The sequence below is a fragment of the Agelaius tricolor genome, unplaced genomic scaffold, assembly GCF_023055355.1.
Source record: "Agelaius tricolor isolate 1412-34295 unplaced genomic scaffold, bAgeTri1.0.p SCAF_5, whole genome shotgun sequence".
NCBI classification, from domain to species: Eukaryota; Metazoa; Chordata; class Aves; order Passeriformes; family Icteridae; genus Agelaius; species Agelaius tricolor.
The window spans coordinates 48120776-48141510 of NW_027269265.1; the positions used below are offsets into that span (position 1 = coordinate 48120776).

Genomic DNA, 20735 nt, shown 5'->3' on the forward strand with positions numbered 1-20735 from the left:
AAATAATTTGTCAGATAGACTGCCGCTGAAAGTTGTGTGTAGTTTTATTTCAACATATCAAGCACAAACAGGTTTCCCCTAACTGGGGAATATGACAAGGAATGTACTTAAAAATTTGGAAACATTTACATTGAAAGATAGCCCAGACTGGCACCACCACTAAGTATTTTAAGGCTGTATATATAGCAGTACTTACCACTTGGAACTACTTCAGGCCAGAAAAGAAAGGCTTAGTATTGTCTGCAGTCTACAGAAAATATTGCAAATCTTTAAAAAATGGTGTAAAATAGGAAGACTATTAACAGGGTTGAACAATGCAGTGGCAAAACCCTCCCTCTTTCCTGACCTTTGACAATAAATGTGCCTAAGACCGAACACACGTACACCTACATCGCTCCCATCCTCCTCACCTATGCTGGGGCAGTGGATTTCTCTCTACAATGCTAGTGTGTGATATTATAAAACAGCCGTATAGCAAATAATAACAATAATAGTAAGTGACCAGGTTTTACAACAGGCGTGCGTGTCTGACATCACCCTCGAAGGGCCAGGCCCAGGACACCAGTCAGCTCCGTAACCAGACAAGGAGCTTTCACTGGATACTTCCCATTTCCTAAAGCAGAATGGCTCTAGGAAATTGTGTGTATTTACAGTTTCTGTGGAATGGAAAATAAAACACATCCTGAGGTTCCATTCTGCATGGGCTGACTAAACAGATCATGACTTAATACCCCAGGTATCCTGGATTTTTTGGACCAACATCAACTCCCTCCTGTAATTAAAGGCAGCCGGACAGGCACCATGGATAACAGTTCTTTACAGCTCCCCAACTGCTCTTCCTCACTCCTGGAGCTATGACCCAGGCCACCATGACTTTTCCAAAATGTTGAGGTGATTACCATTTTGGGGTTACCAATACTGCTGGGTAATTATTAATTGCATCAGAAAATGACAAAACATAGAAAACAAATTGCACAATTAAAGCTACATTTGGCTTCAGCATTAAGGCCCATACAGGTTAAGAGGTCCTTGAAGATGTACATGTAAAAGGCAAAAAATGACATAATCTGCAGGAACAAAGTTTTGCAGGTTCCTAGGTCCCTTTTTAACCTCGTTTTTCCACTTCCTTCCACCTCTGCCGTGTTGGTTCTAAAGTGCTTTGGTGCCTCGCTGGGCTCCTTGCGCGAGTGGCCCCCTCCTGCAGCCAGTGATCATTATTGCTGCCAAATGTAGTGATTTTATTTGAAGACATAATTAATGAAGAGTTGACATGTAAGAAAGATGCAGAGGAGAAACCAACAGCGAGAGTCCAGGAGGAAGCTTTCAGAAGAGGCCTTCCTGTGGAAGGACTTTTTGTTCAGAGCGCTGAGATTTCTGCAAAAGAAAGCAACATGATTATTTGTGTGTTGGAGAGAAGTGTGCCTTCACATGTGTGCATATCCAGAGCTTCCACACCACGAGGGAACCCTGCACTTTGATGACACCCTCAGAGGCAGAGCAGTGTGCCCCCCCAGACTTTGCCTCCCTTTTTAACAGGAAGATTAGTGCTTCTGGCTGCAGCTGGTTGGCATGGGAAGGGCACAAACCCCAAAAAATCTCTTCATCCAGCACTCACTCATAGCCCTGTGAGTTTAACCTGTGCCCTAGCCTTCCCAAACCTGCCCTGGACACCCCCAGGAGCTGCAGTGAAGCTAAAACCATATCACCAATGACTCTGGCATCCAGAAATGGTAGGCGTCATGTGTGATCCCACCCCACAGAAGCCTTGGCAGGGCTGGATAATACTCCTGATACAGAGGGGAATCAGCAGGGCTCCCTGGAGCTGAACTAGCAGTTAATTCCTCCCCGCAGGAGTCTGCAGGGCAAAGCCCTCTGTCAGCACCAGATGTGGTTACTGTATCCCTCAGATGGCAACCAGCAACTTGTACAAAAAACTGGAGTTTAGTGCTTTTCTCCATGGAGCCCAGTTTTTCAGAACAAACACCCTGCAAACTGAGGAAGTTCCTAACATGCTGGATCAGAAGGCCACATATTCTTGCCTGGGAGAGATTTATTTTTAGCCAGGGCGTGGCCCAGCCCTTCTCAGTCAGGAGTACCTTGCGTTGAATACCATCCTGAGGTGATGCTTTTTGCTCAGACAGGAACTGTTAAGAGGAAGTTAACTGTTTCAAGCAGAGTCTGGGTTTGTCTTTCTGGTATGATAAGTGGTTACTTTATCTATAACAACTTGAACTGTACTCCTGCAGCTCACAGAGACACTCTAAAGACCACAGTAAGGGGTTAAATGCCACACAGTTATTTGTAGCCCATTAAAATCATTGTTTGATGACAGAAAATGGTTACCTGTGTATGTCCTGTTGGGCTTTCTGTAGAGATAAGACAGCTGAGTGAATTTCCTTCAGGTGGTTCATTTCTTTCCCACACTGAGCGCACAGGCTTTCAAACCCTGTGGCAAAGTATTGAAGGACAATTATGTTTTGCATCACCATTCTGGTGGTAGTGAAACACAACACAGCAAGTGGGTGGCTGTGAACTAATTGTCACTGCTAGGGGGACACTTTCAGGAGGAAACATGGGGAGGAGACAGGGAACAGAATCTTCCAGCCAGAAGATCCAGGCCACTGGAAGATCCAGGTCACTCCTGTGACTCTGGGGTCAGGGTGCTTCTCAGTCAGCTTTAAGGAAACAATGCTCCTCAGCTGAGGGGAGGAGAAAGGAGTGCTCACACCTGCTCACTCCCTCAAACATTCAAGGTCACCTCTAACAAAGGCAGAGAAAAGAGACAGAAACACAGCCTGTTTCCTATGTGTTGATTGGAATGTCACTGCATTTTTCCAATTTTGCCAGGAGTTGGGAAGTCCTCATTGTAAGGCAGAAACAGCACATACAGAGAACAGAAAAGCAGAACATTCCTTGTGCTGCCTGTGGGCTGTTGGCCCATGGTATTAACTGGGCTGGGAAACGTCCCAGGGCTGGCTCAAGAATTAAAGTACCAAGGCAAGAACATTAAAGCCTGACCCAGTGACACCCAGATACTTGCCATCATCATCTGAGAGCTCCTGCACTGACTCTGGCGTTGAACAGCTGCTCTCTGTGTTCTGGCTGTGGTTGGAAGGCTGATCACTGGTTTTGCGGCGCCTGCAGTCTTTGGCAGACCTCTGGATAAAACAGGGATTAGATGTGACTCAGTCTCTATCACATTGAAGAGGTGTATGATTGCTTTGAACAAAACAATTTGGGGTGCTGGGAAATTAATATGAGATTGTGAAGTTTGATTACATTCTCAGCAACTCATAGTAGTGGACTCTGGCAGCTACTTAAGGATATTATACATGTGCCTCATTCAGAAGCATTTCCCCAAGTGACAACATTCTTAGACCAAATTAAGGTAAGTAAGGTTCTTAAGACAAATCTATCCAAATTATTCTTCTTGTAGCTTTAACTGATACATACTATGAATTAACCTTATCGTTCCTTTACTGAGTTGTGTACCTAACTCAGCCAGGTACATAAGAGAATACTGGAAAAGAAGAAAAAATTAGAATCAACTTCCCTGGCAATGATTTTTCAGAAGGTGCTTGGAGGATCTAAGCATCATGGAATTTTTATGCCTAGCTTCTTGATGCACTTTGGAAAGTTTTGCCCTCTCTCTCAGATGAGTAAACCAAACACATTAATTCAAACTTCTCACTACAGGGTCTGAAAAGCAGTTATGAACCCCAACTTCCCCACTGAATCAGAGACATTCCAGTGTGGGACATTACAAAAGAAAAGTCTCTGTAGATAATAAGATACAAGTTTTTCAGTGTAATATGGGTTATACTTAGTGAGTTTAGAAGCTCTACATTTGCAAAATGTGTTATGAATGACAGGTATTGCTCCAAAAATGGAAGCACTGAAATAGTAGAGTATTAGGGAAAGGATGGAAAGATGTTTCTTGTCTTGTCTGAGAGACTGAATGATAAAGGCTTATGGCAAAGACTGAAACTGAAATCAGGGGGTCTCAGTTATGTACTCCAAAACCTACAGGAAGTTTTCTGCTTTGGAAACACTGAACAGTAAAGTTCAGCTCAGTCATATGCAAAATTCAGTGTAAGAGTCACTGTCACTAGCATTGGGTGGAAGAAAAATGCCAAAATTGATAGAATGAGTCAATCAGTAATTACAATTCTTGGGAACTAATAATGGTATAATACTGCAGGTCTATAGTCACAAGCTGTATTTACCTAAAACAAAACTTTCAGCTTATGCTGTGCTTACATGAAAATGCTGTAGAAAAAGAGCTGTGTATCTAAACAACCATAAAGAAAATGATAATCCCCAGGACAGGCTTTTTACCTTGTGCCGTGTAATTTGATTGTTTATGCATGTTGCTTTGTGGTTTGACATCCTTGTGGATAAGTGTCTTTCCATTGTCTGAAGTATTCCATCCTTCTCAAATTGGGCAATGTCGTTCAAAGGATCCCAAGGTCTTAGACTTTTGAGACCAAATGAGAAAAATTCATCAGAAAAGCAAGAATCCCACATTAGCCCAATACACTAATTCCACATGCATCAGGGCAGGCAATCATTCTTGACAGTAGCCAGACTTTCCAGGACTAACAGAAAGTTCCCTGCACATTCACAGCTCCTTGAAATAAGTGAGGGGGTTCAGTCTCCAGAGGCTTTACCCTTGTTGCCCAAGGGAGGAGAGCACAGTTGTTAACTCTACTCTGAACAATGCAGAAAATCTCTGCTAAATGACTTTGCACTTCATTGCAGCAATAGGAATTTTCATCAATGACACAGTGGATTTTCCACTGCCACCCCTTCATTTCCAGCTATTCCCAATTAGTATCATGAACATGTATTCTAATGATGACATGCAGCTCACAAAGGGCAAGCTCTGGACATAGTTTTGGGGAATGGCAGGGCTCCAGTGACAGGTCTGTAGCCCTGCTTGCACCCCTGGGAACTCAGGCAGCGAGATGTGTTGGGAACCCCAAGCCCAGCACTCACTCCTCGTATTTGTAGCGCCACTCGTTGGTCCCGGCATCGTGCTGGAACAGCAGCGGTTTCCATTCCGTGCCGCTTTCCCTCCGCTCCCGGGCAGCGTTCCTCTGCTCCTCTTCCAGCACAAACTTCTCCTGCGTCGCCTTGTGCTGATCACCTTTGTTTATTGCACTGGTAACATGCTGCCAAAGCCTAGGAATAATCAGGGAAGGAAGTTAAACCACCATAGAACCAGCAATGTATTTTGCCAGCTGGAACTTTAGAGCAGAAACTTGTCGGGTGTATTGACACACCAGCAGAACTGTACCAGGATTGCTCAGTCTCTGTTTTTAGCTGGTAAGTTAAAGATACTGAGAAAGGCAACACTGAATGCTGTATGGGTGACCTGCTGAAGGAACTTTCTCTCAGATAACATCACCTACAACAATTATTGAATTCTTCAGTGCTGTCTGTTTATTGAATTCTTATGCTGCTGTCATAAGGAAGTTGTGTTTGACTCACTGGGATCTGTGGCCTCTTTAGAGGCGATTGATGGAGAATCTGTTCTGTTCCTCATCCTTTCAGGCATTTCTGTTTAGAAGCCTTTGCGTCAATGTCTATCCCCAAAACAAGTCTTTATATGTAATGTTTAGAAGCACTGGAAAACAAACTTATGTGCACATCTTGTAGCTGTACATGCACCTCCTATACAGGATTTACAACCAGATCTGTAGGAAGCTGATGCAATCCACAAGCAACAAGCATGTCCTCGTGCTCACAAGCTGTAAGCATGAACACAGGTTTTCACTCACACTTGTTTGCAGCTGCCAAAGAATAAGTGATCTGTCATATGAGCTGTTCTCATTGAGCATCTGCCCTGGGGAGAGGATCTGCCTTCTACCAGAGAAAAATTACCTTTTTTTTTTTTACTATAGCCAAGCTGTGATCAGCCTCTCCATAGTTCCTCTAATCAGAGCACTTTAATCTTCATTTCAGATTGGAAATACTTCTGAGACTAGCAGCTAGCCCTCCCAAAATATTACTGTATGCTTTAGTGTTTAGAATGTGCCCAGGAGATCCAAGTTGTTCCATTATTCCCAGCTCCACAAAACATCCATCCACCATTTAGAAGATGAATTCATTACTGCATTTAATTTGGAGCTTGCTGTGAAGCTCTTAATTTAAAAGTGAGCCTGAAGCTTTCATCATATTTCTAGCACCATACATTAACACAGCACTTCCAAAAATGCAGCCTCTTAGATAAGTAACTGGATGTAAAGCAATGCCTTCCTTTCATTTTTAACAAGTCACTCCCCTACTTCTGTGTATGAATAATTTCTCCCAGAAACAAAGGAAAGAAACTCAGTGATGGGGATGGGGCAGGGAGGAGTGAAATAACAGCCTGAGAATATATTTTGGTGGTGTAAAGCCTGTCTTAAAGAATATAGTGGTGTAAAGAGTGAGTCCCCTAATTCTACAAACCTTAGAGGGACAGCACAAGATTGTTTGACAAGGGAAAATTACTCCATCAAGAGTTGCATATGTCAGACAATGAGACCCTCCATGGTGAGCTGCATGACAGTATGAGCTTCAGAGATTCCCCAACAATTGTGAAAATAGGTGATTTGCAGCACTGCAGGGAAGACTAAGCAATTTAGGCAGAATATAACCTGGACTAGATGGCAATTTATTCATGCAACTGTCAGCATAATAAGGAGTTTGGTGGAATGTCTGTTTTTCCTTATTCCTCCTTCCCTTGGATGCACATAACATTATTAATCTCTCATGTAGCAAAGGGAGCCAACTCTGGTAAACAGAGAACTGGAGATTCTTTGCCCACAAGACCAAGATTCTCCTTTAAAGAATCTTTTTCTGAAGATTTAGAGAAAAATGTACTGCAATCTGCCCTGCTTTGCAGAGCTAACACATCTGTTCTGTAAGTTACAAATACAGACTTTATTGCTCATAATGCCCACTGCTGTTGATGTCTTGTGAAGGCTGACCTAGAACAGAGACCTAGATGGAATTAAAGAATAAAGTAGGGATTTATTAGAAGGCCTCAATGGATACACCTTGGGCAGCACAAGAGCCCAGCCAGGGCTACACACAAGATGAACCAAAATGGTCACAAAATGGACAACCACTCATGGGGTCTCTCACTTTTATAAGTTCTGGTCCATTTGCATATTGGAGTTAATTGTCCAATTATAACTAACTTATGAAGTCCCATCTCCCTTGTTTTCCCTTCTTCAGTTCATGTTGTTTATGCTCTGGGGCCTGAAATTTGGATCATTTGTCCTTGGTCCCCAGATAGAGAAGGAATTGCTTTGTCTCCCTACTCTGTGAAGAGAGCTCACCATCCCCTAATGTGAAGCTCAGAAGTACTACACTAAAGCAGTACAGATCTGAAAAATATAAAAGCTAAAACCCGAGACATCACTTTCCAAACTAAATTTTTGTGTGTTTTTATTTTCATGCAATCCCTTTCTTTACCTATAAAAAGGGGAATCTTTTTAGGGTGATGTGATGCAACACCAAAATCAGATGTCCACAGAGAAGTGCACAACGTGATGCAGAGCCAGGCAGCAACTGCATGTGCTGGCTTGGGATTTTGGCTGGTGCTGGCTGACTGTAGTGGAGAGGAAGCACAACTAATTTGATTAAAGCCAGCCAGCCCCACATAACTCTGCCCAACTCTTGCTCAACAACTGTACAATGTGCATTATTCACTTCTTCCATTTTCTAAGTGTATTGGGTTTGCATGGCCTGGTTTTTGGCAACAGGGGTGCTACAGAGGAGGCTTCTGTGAAAAGCTCCAGAAGCTTCCACAATATCTGGCAGAATCCTGATGGCTCCAAATATGGACATGCTGCTGGACAACACTGGGGTGGAGGTAATGCCTCTGTCATGACATACTGAGGAAGAAATCAAAAGAAAGGTTGTGGCACAGTTTTAATTGTGACTGGAGAAGAATAGGGTGAGAACATGTGAGAGGAACAGTCCTGCAGACACCAAGGTCAGTGCAGAAGGAGAGGAAGGAGGTGCTTCAGGTGCCAGGGCCCAGATTCCTCTGCAGCCTGTGGAGCAGCCTGTCCATGAAGGACCCTGTGGAAGAGTGATCCATGCTGCAGTAGGATGGACTCACATTGCAGCAGTTTGCAGGTAGCTGCTGCTCCTGAGATGGAGCCATGTTGGAGAAGTTAATGGAGAACTGTATCCTGTGGGAGGGACTCCACAGTGCAGCAGTGAAGGACTCCTCTCCCTGAGCAGCAGGAGAGCCCATGGGTGATGAATCGACTGGAACCCCCACTCTCCTGTCTCCTTGTGCTACTGGGGGAGGAAGTAGAGCTGTGAAGGAGGGAGGGGTGGGGGGAAGGTGTTTTTAAGGGCTTATTTTACAACTCATTATCCTGGTCTGACTTTTTTAGCAATAAATTTATTTTATTCTTGGGCCTGTTTTGCTCTCAATGGTAACTGACAATTATCTTCTCACAGTCCTTAACTCATGAACCCTTAATTAAATTTTCTCTCCTCTGTCCAGCTGCAGAAAAGAGTGAGTGAGTGACTTTCTTGGGTACTGGCATCCAACCAGGGTCAAACTCGACACGAAGTTACGTGCCTGTTTTATGTAACCTAGATCACCCTACAAAGCCTGGTGCAGACTGCATTGGAGATCTCAGCTGAGATTATGAGGCAGGGTTAAACATCTGTTTAATTACATTCATTCATAAAATCCTGTTATGTGGTTCAAAGTACTGCTCTGCGGATGCCAGGACTTCCCACAATTCCTACACGTACTTTAAGAGCTTGTGGTTGAAATAACCCTTCTTAACAAGGTATCCAACCTCAGGATGACATCCTGCCCTTTTATAAAATGCTCCAGCAGTTACAGAGATCTCTGGAGTCCAGGCAGAACTGTTATTTTAAGAAGATAAAATGTAGCCTCCGCTATTTCTCAGCCCAGTTTGATTTTAGAGCTGTACTTCATGGAAATACTCCGGAGTTAATAGTCTGGAAAGAAACAGGTAAATGGCTGGGTAATATGTGCCAACAAAGCAGGTCACTGCCTTTCCAGGACTGTGCTGAGGAATTGGAGGAGCCCTGCTGATGAGAGAAGCAGCAGTGAGACGTCCCCCGAGCTCCCCACCTCTCTGACTCAAAGTCCGTCTGCTCCTCAAACAGCACAATGTGGCGCTTCAGCCTCTGCCTGCGCACTTCGCTCGTCGGGTTCCAGAACATTTCTGTGCTCCCATTTTTCAGCTCGCTTATATGCACTTCTCCATCCTGAGAAGGAAAAGTAAATTAATCCATGACAATCAGAAAACAAAGGCAGAAATTAATCCTGACAAATTGAAGCTGCTCCTGGATGATGATAAGGGATATCTGTTGGTTAGGAGGCTTCTTTCCTCCTCTATCCCATAAAATCTCATCGAACACTTCCTGAAAGTTTCTGAAATGAATGAGGCAAGGCATTGCCAGAAACAGTGGCTGCATTTACTACTAATCAGAGTAGAAAGGGACCTGGTTCCTTCTATTAAGTCTTGTCCCCAGACCTGAGTGCCCACAGAAACCCTAAGATACTATTCTTTCACACTGTTCTTCCCACCTCCCACCCAGCACATACAAAAAAGATCCCCAGCTCCCTTTTCCAAATTCTCCCTCAGTACTTCCTCTCCCATGTTCCCAAATGCTAGTGCCAGGACTGATCCCAGGTGCCCAAGAGACCCCTACTGTGGAAAGGATGAGGTAGGCAGGCATTATCAAGCACCACTACGTGCATCTCTAACAAGCATATATACATGCACTCAGCTGCTGCTGTGACCCTAGCACTGAGGAGCATTGGGATTTACCTCCCTTCTTTGATCAGGTGGGTCTGCAGGTCCCAAGGCAAGGACAATTCAGGTGCAAGGATTTCTGTCAGAAAAGCCAGGAGAGCAGGCCAGTACTCCCAGTGGGAAAGGAGGAGAACCAACACCATCCCTACCCCACTGCACGGCAGCTCTGTTCACAGCACACTGCTGCAAGCAGCAGCTTACAGAGCCACCATTCCAAAGCCATTTAACTTCTCATACACATCACTGCAGTTTGTGCACCACTAACAACCAGGACAAAGATCAAGGGAGGAGGGTAAAAGCAGAAGGCTGAGAGCTGAGCAGCACTCAACCTTGAGGCTCAGGAGAGCCCCTGGATGATGGGCTCTCACAGGTGGTGTTGGCAGGACCCACTGCAGACAAGGTACTCCACAGCCCAGCACAACTCACCACTGACAGGGCTCATCCTGCAGGACAGGGAGCTCAGAAGGGAGCAAATCCCTTGTACATGCTTAGAAAGGGAAAATCTCCCAATTTCAAAATGGTCATTAGCTTTTTATGTAAAAAGACAGATTGCCTGATAGGACAAGCCCAGTACCAAAGGCTACACTGTGGTTAGGACCTCACTATAGTAAGGGCTTTATCCAGGCACTTTTCACCTGGCTTTCTTTAAATACCTCCTTCAGATGAGACAGATCTTGTCTCAGAAGTGGCAATTTCTATGGACTGGCAAGGGAGCACAGACCAACTGCAATCATGATGTAGATGTCCAAATGTTGCTCAGAGAAATACCCAGATGTCCAGCCCAAAGCCAAGGGTCAGTGCTTTTGTTTCAGGTACCAGGAGTTCCAATCAAAATTGGACTACATCATTCACTATGAAACTTTATTCTTTCTGGATTTTGGCTTGAGGCTGGCTCTGAGTGAACCACTTGTGTATACTGGGTGTACTACATCATTCACTATGCAACTTTATTGTTGTTGGATTTTGGCTTGAGGTTGTCTCTGAGTGAATTACTTGTGTATACTGGGTGCACAAAGGTGCCCAGTGCCCTGCTGGCTGTTCTGAGCTAGCCATAGAGAGAACAGCCTCACCAAATCCATGTCTCTGTCCCTCAGCTGATGAACAGGGGAGTAACTGTCTTCTACCATAAAGGTTTGCTGTGAAAACAATGATTTCAAAACCCTCTAAGTTCTTCCCTGAATCCCAGCCTAACTGGGGAAGTACTGAACACACCAGACAAAAGGCAGCCTCAAGGTCTTTGCAATCACACCTCATACACATTATCTCCTGCCATCAGTGCTTGCCCTAAGCCTCAGACCCTAAATACAGACCCATTGCCTTTGATGGAGAACCCTCTTACTGTTGCCAGCTTCCCCAGGCTCTGGGAGTGCAGCGCTCCTTTCACTGCAGATGGATGGGACTACTGAAGTGTAAATGAGCTCCAGAGGTACATTAAGAGGGGTGGCCCTGGCTGTGCTCACCAGCATGCCCTGGGGCTGGGGGGAACAGGCAGGACAGGGCCCTCCCAGTGCCCATTCCAGTGCAGGGAGCCTGCCAAGGGCTGCCAGCCCTCCCTCGAACCCTGCAGCCACAGGCTCCTAACCTGCCAGCAACTTCGAATATCAAATGTTACCCAGTGTCCAGTGAGACTCGCTAGCACTTCTTCTCCACATTTAATCTTCCCAGAGATCTGATTAATGCTTGTGCTGCCACCGAAGAAGGGCTGTCAGGGGACAAGAGCAACAGCAAACATGGTCAGTCTAGTGAGGACTGGAAGGGAGCCAAACAGAGATGCAATAAGAGGGAAGGAAAGTGCAACTGGCTGACTCTCCAGTATTTCTGGAGAAAGGCAGAATGAATTCTAACATGGATTTTGACTGTCTCACATTGTGCCCCCTTCCTTTTGTTTGTAATACCATAAACACTGCAGTTGCAGATAGGGAGATAAGCCTTGAGGTGCATTAACACTCAGAAGTGCAAGATCTCATCTTTATTGGAAATACACTTATTTATTGTCAGCCAGACATCAGGATAAGTGTAGGTGGACAACTCTTTCCCACTGTACACAGCCTTTGCACCCTTGTCCAAAGAAAAGGAGCAGCACTAGTGGGGACTCTTCCTGCTTATGGGATAGCAACAGCACTGTGGCACTGCTGGTGACATCATGTGTGTCAAGTCTCCAGTGTGAAGAAGCTCTGAACAGCAAAAAAACCCCCACAAACCAAAGAAAAAGGGTATTTCCAGAGTCAAGAAAATAAATAAATAAATCCCAGAACAATGGAAAATTCCACCCATCTCCTGGCTGCCAAACACAGGAAATGCCAGTGAGAGTGTGAGCAGCTCTTCTGTTCACAGAACACACCTCTTCAGACATTTTAGCAGGCACTTTCTGAAAACATTTGTGCAAACTTTTGTGTGTGTGTGTGTGTGTGTTAAATAACAATATAAACCCAAATTTCACACAACACCCATGGATATAATAATCACATGTATCTTAAACATCAATCTCTGGTACATATCCAAATTAAAAACAAAATTAAGGGGTTTACCTGAAACTTCCCACAGTTCTACTAAAATAGACAGCTAGGAAATGCTCAAAGCAGAGCATGAAATTATGTCATCAGGACCTTTCAGAAACATGTTTGGATGAATCACAGTGTTTTCAAGCCAGAAAAGAAGCATTTTAGGCTCTGAAGTGTTTTTATGTTTGTGATGACACTCAAGTCAGGGAAATATGGCCTCAACCCAGTACACCACGCCTATTGGAAAAATAGGCTTTAAAGACAAGTAGGTGCAAATGACAGGGAGCAAGAGTTCCCTTTGTAGGGGAAATAAAGACACAAAAATATTATTGCCCTCAAACAACTCACAGTTAACAAAAGATTCCCCTAACTCCAGTGATCTCTCACATTTATCCTGGCTAAGGCTGCAACTCTGAAGTCCTGCAGATCTCAGTTCTCCTTTCATTTTATGCTCAGGCAAGAAATTGTTTGGAGCAGAAGAGAAAAGGATGCTTCTTAAAAATCAAGTTAACGGCCCAAAGAAAGTTACATGTTGCCACTTTCTCTCCTAAATTTTAACCCATGTAATAACAGGAATGCTCAAAGATTTCACCATTTTGTCTGCATACCATGAATTTCTATCACCAGGCTTTTCAGGGGAGGAACTAGCTACATGAACAATTCAGTGCAGGACTTGCCAGTGTGCCAGCCACTCAGAATTATCTTCCTGACAATGGGCTCTCACTTTGCCATCAGAGCAAGGTCCTGCAGCCCTCAGAAACACAAGGTGCAGCTCACCACAACGCCTGCAAGGTACGAGTACAGATGTGATGGCTGCTGGAGAGCTACCATCCTAACTTGCCTCCAACTTCTTTGTACACTCACTAGATTTTGCAAGCAAAACTAATTATCCCTCTTCAAGCAGAAGCCAGATTGTCATTGCCAAACTTTCAGAACAAAATTTAGCCTGTTGCCAGAAAAAGTCATGTAAAACTAAGGCTTCCTGGGGTCGGTTTGAGTTGAAGGACACAAAACCAGCAGCAGGGTGACACCTTCTCTCCAGGCAGGCCCCACTCTGGTGCTCACATTATCAATTATCAAACCCTGCCTGGGCACAGGGGAAAGCCTGAGACCCACTCAAACTGGGCCATTTTTATTGTATCTTACCTTTAGCTTGAATTCCAGTTCTGCCCTGTGGTTGGTTTTCTCACAGTCAATGGTAACTTTCCCTCCAAGCTCCATTGTCATGGTACCATATAAAAGTCCTGAAAGGAAAAAAAGAAGCTTAAGAGAGGCCTCAGTGGAAGCAATCTGCTTTCTCAAGTAAACCTGGCACTTGCTGACACACTGTGAAATTCATCACTTGGCTTAAAGTTTTGAAAAGACAGAACTGGAGGTCTCTAGGAAATGGCTGTTTACTATCAGCATGAAGAATCTCCCCCTAAGTCCATATTCCCCATTTCTAACACCAGCTAGGAAACAGCTTGACTCACAGGTGCACCTGTGACAAGCTGAAAGTGAGACAGGAAAAATAAAGTTGTGCAACCGTACTCATGTTTAAACAGACTCAGTCAGTTCTCTCAGGATGACTGAAGAGAGAAGCTGTAATGGGATTCACCAGAAGCTGGGTGACTAGAGGTCACGAGGGAACATTTTACACACGTTTACCATTTGCTGAAGGTCTTTTGCAGAAAAATTGGTAAGAAGAAGATTTATGGAAAGGAATACTTCACAGAGATCATGATGTTATGAGGTTACTGTTTTCAGGTACCCAGGCCCTTCTAAATATAAACTTAGAAGTCAGTGCCAAATTAAAAAATACTCAACTCAATTTTCACTGCGGAGTTAAAATCAGCAGTCAAAATTGGATTTGACTGCTGATTTTAACTCTGCAGTGAAAATGATGCAGACAGAGCTTCCTGAGGAGCAGTGAATGAGCAGCCATGCCCCAGGCTCAGCACACACTGGCTCCACAGAGCAAAGCCTCACCAGCAGCAGCAGCCAGCCTCATTGAGGCCAGCTCATACTCTGAGAAGTACACTGATTAGAGAAACAAATAGCAAGAGAAGTCAGGAATTTCCTTTATTCTCAAAAAGCCAGAAAATATATCAAGCAATTTCAGTGTTAACATAATAAAAACTTTTAAGAAGCTCAGAAATGTAGTCTTGTTCTTTTCATCTTATCTGCAGTGCATATATGCAGTATTTTTCTGTTTCTGCATAGTGTGAAAACTAACACTGATGGGCCTGATTCTCTCCTGGGCTGTGCACAGGTAAACCAGAAAGACTTCAGTGAGGATTACTGAAGGTCTGCTGAGTGCTGGGACTCATGGGGGGCTCTCTGGAGTTACCAGGCCCTGTGCTGTCAGCTGCTTGAGAGGGGAGAGCCAGTGCAAAGCTAGCCAGCAAGACACCATTTTGTTACTCTGTTTGCTTCCTATTTGAAGAGTCATACCTTACCTTTACAGTGGGCATATGGCATAGTGATGATATACTCTTCCCCTCTGCTTAGAAACATAAGCTTTGCTTTCCCATCCAACAATGCAGAAAGCGAGTTGCCTAGAATTTAAAAAAACATACACATTAAAAAGTCATGTTACACTTTGCCCCTCCTCCTACTTTAGAAAAAACATTTCCATTCAAATGTAGGTCACTCATGAAAGGAGATGAAATGCTCAAAATTTAGGACTCTGCAAATCATGCACAGCTGGAGGCAGACAGTTCTAACAAACTCTGCAGCTTTTATTTGCTGTGGCATTTAGCCCCTCTCGGAGAAAGACAAGCAGATTTAACAGGTCATTAGTGGGAGCTTACAAGTTTCTTAGGTCCTCCACTTCTCACAACTTTTCTGATTGTGGATTGTAGGTGTAGAAGAAGGGATTACAAGTAACCTTGCCCCTGATAAATTGTACTAATGTTGTACAAATTAGCAAAGTTTAACTAATTACCAAAGCAGAACAAAGGTTGTACTAATTACCAAAGAAGAACAGCCTTGCCCTTAATGGGTCGCAGCTGTGACTAACAAAGATAAATGTGATAAAAGAGTTGAGTTGGGCCGCCAGGGGGATCCTTGAGGAAGAAGGCCTAGAGGAAGAAGACCTTGAGCAGATATAGGAGCCCTGAGGAAGAAGAACAAAACAAGGAAGAGAGCTGTTGCTACAGAAGATCTGCTGTGAGGTCGGTCTGGGTCTGACAGAGTTAGACCCTGCTGTTGGAGCCTGCAGTCACAGTCGAGCTCAGTAAAAACCTGTGGTCAGAGGCAGCAGAAAATACTTGCAGTCAGGTTCTCTGACAGTCAGAGTCTGCCAGAGAAGCCAACAGCAGCAACTTGCTGCAGTCAGAGTCAGGATGGCTAAGTTATAAAGAAGAATAAACCAGGACCCTTTTCACATTTTTAAATGAGAGTCTGTGTCTTGGCTCATTTCTACCCCTAACGAGAGGTCTGCTGCAACAGGGGATTATCCCAAATAAAAAATGAAATTGCCAGAAGGACAGCAAAGACTCTCTTAAAGTGTTTTGGCAAACACACTCAGCAGAGGACAGTAGTTATGAAATGTTTGTCTAAACAAAACACTGATTTCAAACAGCAACAGTGTTTCAGAGACTGGAGTTGTGCTGTTTCTATTGATATTAAATGACTGGAGAAGATTTTGAAGGTCTGGGCTTCAACCCCACAGGACTCTGGGAGCCAGATAAAGGTTCAAATCTATTCAGAGACTTTTGTGTTTGTTGGCTGAGTGCCAGAGAGCTGAAACGTAAGTCATCCATAAGCACATACCAAGTGCATACTGACAATCCCATATATTATTGTGAGCCTTTGCCTTCTGAAAACCAGATTTTTAAAGCTCTCAATCTTTCTCTCTGATTTTTTTATTTCTTTTAACATCAGAGTGGTGTCACACTGAAATGGTGGCAATGGTGAAGACCCAGGAGAGCCAAGACAAGGACTTTGGCTATCTTGGTGATAGAATTGTCAACCATTTCTTAGCTCTTAACTCTCAACGCACTCAGGGATGATTGAAAAACAAACCAAAACTGATGCCACAACATTACCTGGAGGAGGCCTAGACTTAATGCCTTACCATAAAACTTGGACCTAGCTAGAATACTGCCAGAAATGCAGAATCCATCCTTCCTATTGCTGACGTGAAAAGCTGACACTGGTGGGTGATGGGACACCTAGGATAAAAACAGGCAGGGGTCATTTAGAGCAATGTGCACAGGCCAAGCAGAGGAGGGGTGCAGAACAAAGGGGGAACACAAGACATGACACCATTATTATGTATAAGAGCATTATACATCTAATCTTTCTCCCTCACCCTGTATTTTCTTGAGCTTGTGCACGTGAGATCACTTTCAGGCCAACAGGTTGAGTGTAAGGTTTTCAAGACAATAAATGAACAGTGCAGAACTTTAGTGCAGCATTTGAATGACCTCCGTGAAATGCATGCAGTGGTTGAAATAAAATTTTAACAAAGCTAAAATTATCTAATCAAATAGGGGAACAATGTGAATGAAACTGGGAGTCCCTTTACCAAAGACCACACAGTTCTCAGATTCCTTTATTAACATGATAAATTTCAAACTACACTTTGTTAGGCCAGTTAACTTATGAGCTCTGCTCTTCATTTAATCACAAAAACATAGAGATAAGCCCTCGATTTACTCCTATTAAAATCATCATAGAAAGTTTAGAAATAAAAAGATGGAAGGATTTGGTTGTGTGTTTTATGCTCTTTTTGACAGAGGCAATACAACTCCCATTTTATTAACAATAAGAAAACAGCAGGGCAGAATCCCATTGAAGAAGCTGATGTTATATATGGAAGACCTGCTGTTATAGTCTTGAGTGCCCACCAAGCCTCACATAATTTCTGTAAATCTGCAAAGAAAAAAGATCAGCAGCCAGTTTACCCCAGGTACACTCTGCCTGTTTACACAGAGCTCCTAGGGTGAGAGGAGTAGTGTGTTTCTGTGCATGGAGGTGCAAGCAGGTTGGTGGTGGCAACAGTTGAGCATCCAAGCAGCAACTCACCTGTTCTGCTATGTAAAATGTGTGACTGTTCGTCTGGGGGTGAAACCAACAGCAGCGAAATGTCTCTCCCAGAATAGGGTTGTATGGCTTTTTTATTCCCTGAAAAACCAAGTAATCAAAATCTGCTACAAATGAAGATTTGCAATCCAATGCTACAAATGGCCACAAAACAATACAGTAATTTTTTTCTTGGATGCTTTACACAAAGTCAATCACAAGAATAAAAACTAAAGAACTAGTTACATATCCATCTAATCTAATGTTTTCATCCCAGCCATGGATTAATCTGCTATTCTCACCATTTTACTATTTAATACTGCCCAATCAAAGATGATCAAACTTTATTATTGTTGCTACTATACACAGCAAGGGCACACTGATGTGGGGACACGGCACAGTAGTACTAATTGGCCTGAAAAGAGAAAGAAGACCTGCTTTCAGCAAAGAGAAAAACCTTGCATCTCAGGGCATGTTACTTGTTGATTACTAGTTTTACTTTCTAACTGTGCAGTGCAAAGGCTCTGGGGCTGATTGTCACTATTCTGCATTCACCGTCTACTCTGAAACCAAATGCAACCCCAGTTTTAAAAGTAATGGTCAAAGTCTTCTGAGCAGTAAAAGAAGTAAGGTCTCAAAGGAGAAGCAACAGAGAAATTAAACAAAACCACAGCAGAAGATTTCAATGCCCATTACGACCCCAATTTCATGTCTCATTTTACCTTTGGCTTCTTATAGAAGCCGGACAGATACCACCTCAGAACTTGCTTCATTCGGGTGTATGGATCATCTTCAAGGACAGCCCTGCAGAACAGAACATAAAATGTTCTTTATACTGGCCACACATCACATTAGTTTCTTAGCAGTATAATAACATCAATTTAAATCTATTTCCCCACAACTAAAGAGAAGTAACTTCTGTTCTGCTGCCAGTGAGAAAGGTGTCTCCCAGCAGAAAAATATATAGTTTATTAACGTACATCGCACAACACAAATTGTTAAAAAGTGGCACCCCTTGCCCCACATTTCTTTGAAAAGACCAATAAAATTACTGGAGTGTATCAGGTTTGATTGGATATTGGAGTAGGTTAATGTGGGACTGCCTCTCACACTGAGTCACAAGCTAGTAGAACAGTGTGAGTCATAAAAATAAACCTATGTCATCAAGATCAAAGACTTTTTTTTGGTCTCTTTTTCTTTGTTTTCCTCATTCATAAAAGATCTTTAAAGCTGATGTCCTCCATGAGCTCTATCAGCACTTTGAGATTTCATGCAACACCTCAGGTTGGAAGGGACTTAGAAAAGTCATCTCAGCCAGCACCTCCAAACAATGCTCAAAGATGAAACAGGAAGTAAACCAAACCAAAGGCATTCCTGGTATTTCCAACCATTTAGTCAGATTTAAAAATCAGCTTGTGTAAATTATTGCAAAATTCATTTAGAAGGATCACCTGAACCACAAATTAAACAATTTTTTATCAAAACCTCCAAACCTCTTGAAGTCTTCTTACATATCAGCACTGAGAAGAACTATTTCTTTAACTTCAGATGGTACAAATACCACAAACAAGGCTTGAAAATACCATGATTCTGTAATTACCCAGAGAAAGTGGAATAGAAATGAGTAACTAGTGCTGCTATTAAAATATTGCACATGATGGTTTTATAATCCACTAGGCATATCTCATTCAGAAAGCAGGTACCTATCTGGAAGCAGAACATTTCCTATTTTCTACTCTGTTGCTCCCAGCAGGCCTCTATCATCAACGGTTTTAAAAGATGTTTCTTATTTATTTTTTAACCATGATAATTATATTGCTTTGGGGAACAGAAGTGCTTGACAATTTTGGTTGCTCCATCCTATTCCCCTATTCGTGTATGTACACGAGCACACCAGGAGGTGGCACAGCTCTGTTGTACAAAACTCCAAGGCATCGGCTTAATTCCCATCAGCTCCAGTCAACAGTGCCAAACGCATCCATAAGCAAAGGTGGGTTTGTCTGGAGTTTAACTTTTCCCTCCTTGCCCCTCACTGGCAGCATTTTTTTATCTACAAAAAGCCACTGAGCTGGTGCCTGGCTTGATCTCTGTTGGAGCCAATGACCTCAGTAGTATCTGGGAGCCTTTCTGGCACACACAGAGATATTTTCCCAAGTACAGGAGAAGTGCCCAGGTCAGGCCCAGCCTGTGTGCTGCTTACTGGGAGAGCAGGTCGGCATGGTAGTAGTAGTCGGAGAGCTTGTTAAGGAAGGAGCGCGGCTCCAGGATGAAGGTGGGCAGCACCACCCGGGACAGGTCCATGCCAGGCCGCAGCTGCTTCAGCAGGATCCACATTAGGCTCTTGTTCTCCTCAGAGACTGTTTCTGTCTGAGACGACTCCCCTGTCTACAGAGGCAAAGGGAACTTCAGGGCAGGAACAGTAAAACCATTCCCTGTGGGTGCATTTCTCCAGGAGCCGTGACCACCAGGCCCTGGCACAAGGGTGAGCACTCACCTACACCACTGCAGAGAGACATCAGCCATGTCTCAGTAGAAATGAACCCCCAAAGCAATCAAGTGAGTGGAGCAGAAAGCCCTGGGTGTCTGAGAAGGCTGGCACGAGGCAGGGAGCACTGCTCTGCTGCACTCCTTCCTGAGGCACTGCCTCCACACCCTAGGGCTGTCAGGGGCCAGCATGGACCACCATTAGCCAAGGGCACTCTGCACTGCAGGCCCTCAGGAGGGGTGGACATGCCCAGAGCTGTCACAGCATCCCTGTGGCCTGGGGGATGCAAAGAGGCAGCTCCTCTCAGCCCCATTCTCCAAAAACAAGAGATTATAAGATTGACTAGGATAGATGTAGAAAAATGTAGGCGGTAAACAAGTAATCAACAGGGAACAGAAGCAGTCCTGCAACTTCTAGACAAGACAAACTGGTGTGTCAATATGGCAAGGGCCCCACTGCCAGGTGAGAGGCACAAAAACCCCAGCACCTGCCAGTGCTGCTCAGAGCCCTTTGCAGCAGAAGTGAAGGTAAAAAAAGCCAGGGGTTATGCTGTGGTTTCAGGCCTGTGTAGCTCCTATGCATTCAATGGGTTTACAAGATGTGCAACATGCCTTTCACACCACTAGAGAAGGTAAATTAAATTTTCAAACTAAATTACATTTTAATGGACCCTAGGCATCATAATTTAACAGTGAAAGAGAATACTTGAGCTTTCTACTGATTTTAGGCAAGAGATTTCTATGAGAAAAAGGACACAGATTTACTTTTGGAATGGACTTGGTTTGGGAGAGGCATAGCACAGCACAACAGGATTTTCAGGTGGTATAAATCACTAAACATTCTTTTTCACCACCTGAGCATTGCCTCCATGTTGCCTCCCAATCAGCTCTATGGTCACACCAAGTTTACCAGTCCTACAGGGCTTGCAGGCTG

General features: G+C 43.8%; 1 protein-coding gene across 6 annotated transcripts in view; it reads right to left on the bottom strand.

The window, feature by feature from the left end:
- Window positions 1-26: 26 nt before the first annotated feature.
- Window positions 27-20735, bottom strand: part of OSBPL5 (oxysterol binding protein like 5) — a 174123-nt gene continuing 153414 nt past the window's right edge. For all 6 annotated transcript variants that reach the window (XM_071427769.1, XM_071427772.1, XM_071427771.1 and 3 more), the window contains 13 exons: window positions 19518-19702; window positions 18040-18121; window positions 17321-17419; window positions 16368-16464; window positions 14746-14844; window positions 13454-13551; window positions 11419-11508; window positions 9119-9255; window positions 4999-5184; window positions 4339-4477; window positions 3041-3158; window positions 2344-2446; window positions 27-1374 (listed from right to left, as the gene is read on the bottom strand). In XM_071427769.1, the coding sequence (XP_071283870.1) occupies window positions 1239-1374; window positions 2344-2446; window positions 3041-3158; window positions 4339-4477; window positions 4999-5184; window positions 9119-9255; window positions 11419-11508; window positions 13454-13551; window positions 14746-14844; window positions 16368-16464; window positions 17321-17419; window positions 18040-18121; window positions 19518-19702 (1569 nt within the window). In that variant the 3' untranslated portion in view covers window positions 27-1238. The remainder of the gene's footprint in view (window positions 1375-2343; window positions 2447-3040; window positions 3159-4338; window positions 4478-4998; window positions 5185-9118; window positions 9256-11418; window positions 11509-13453; window positions 13552-14745; window positions 14845-16367; window positions 16465-17320; window positions 17420-18039; window positions 18122-19517; window positions 19703-20735) is intronic.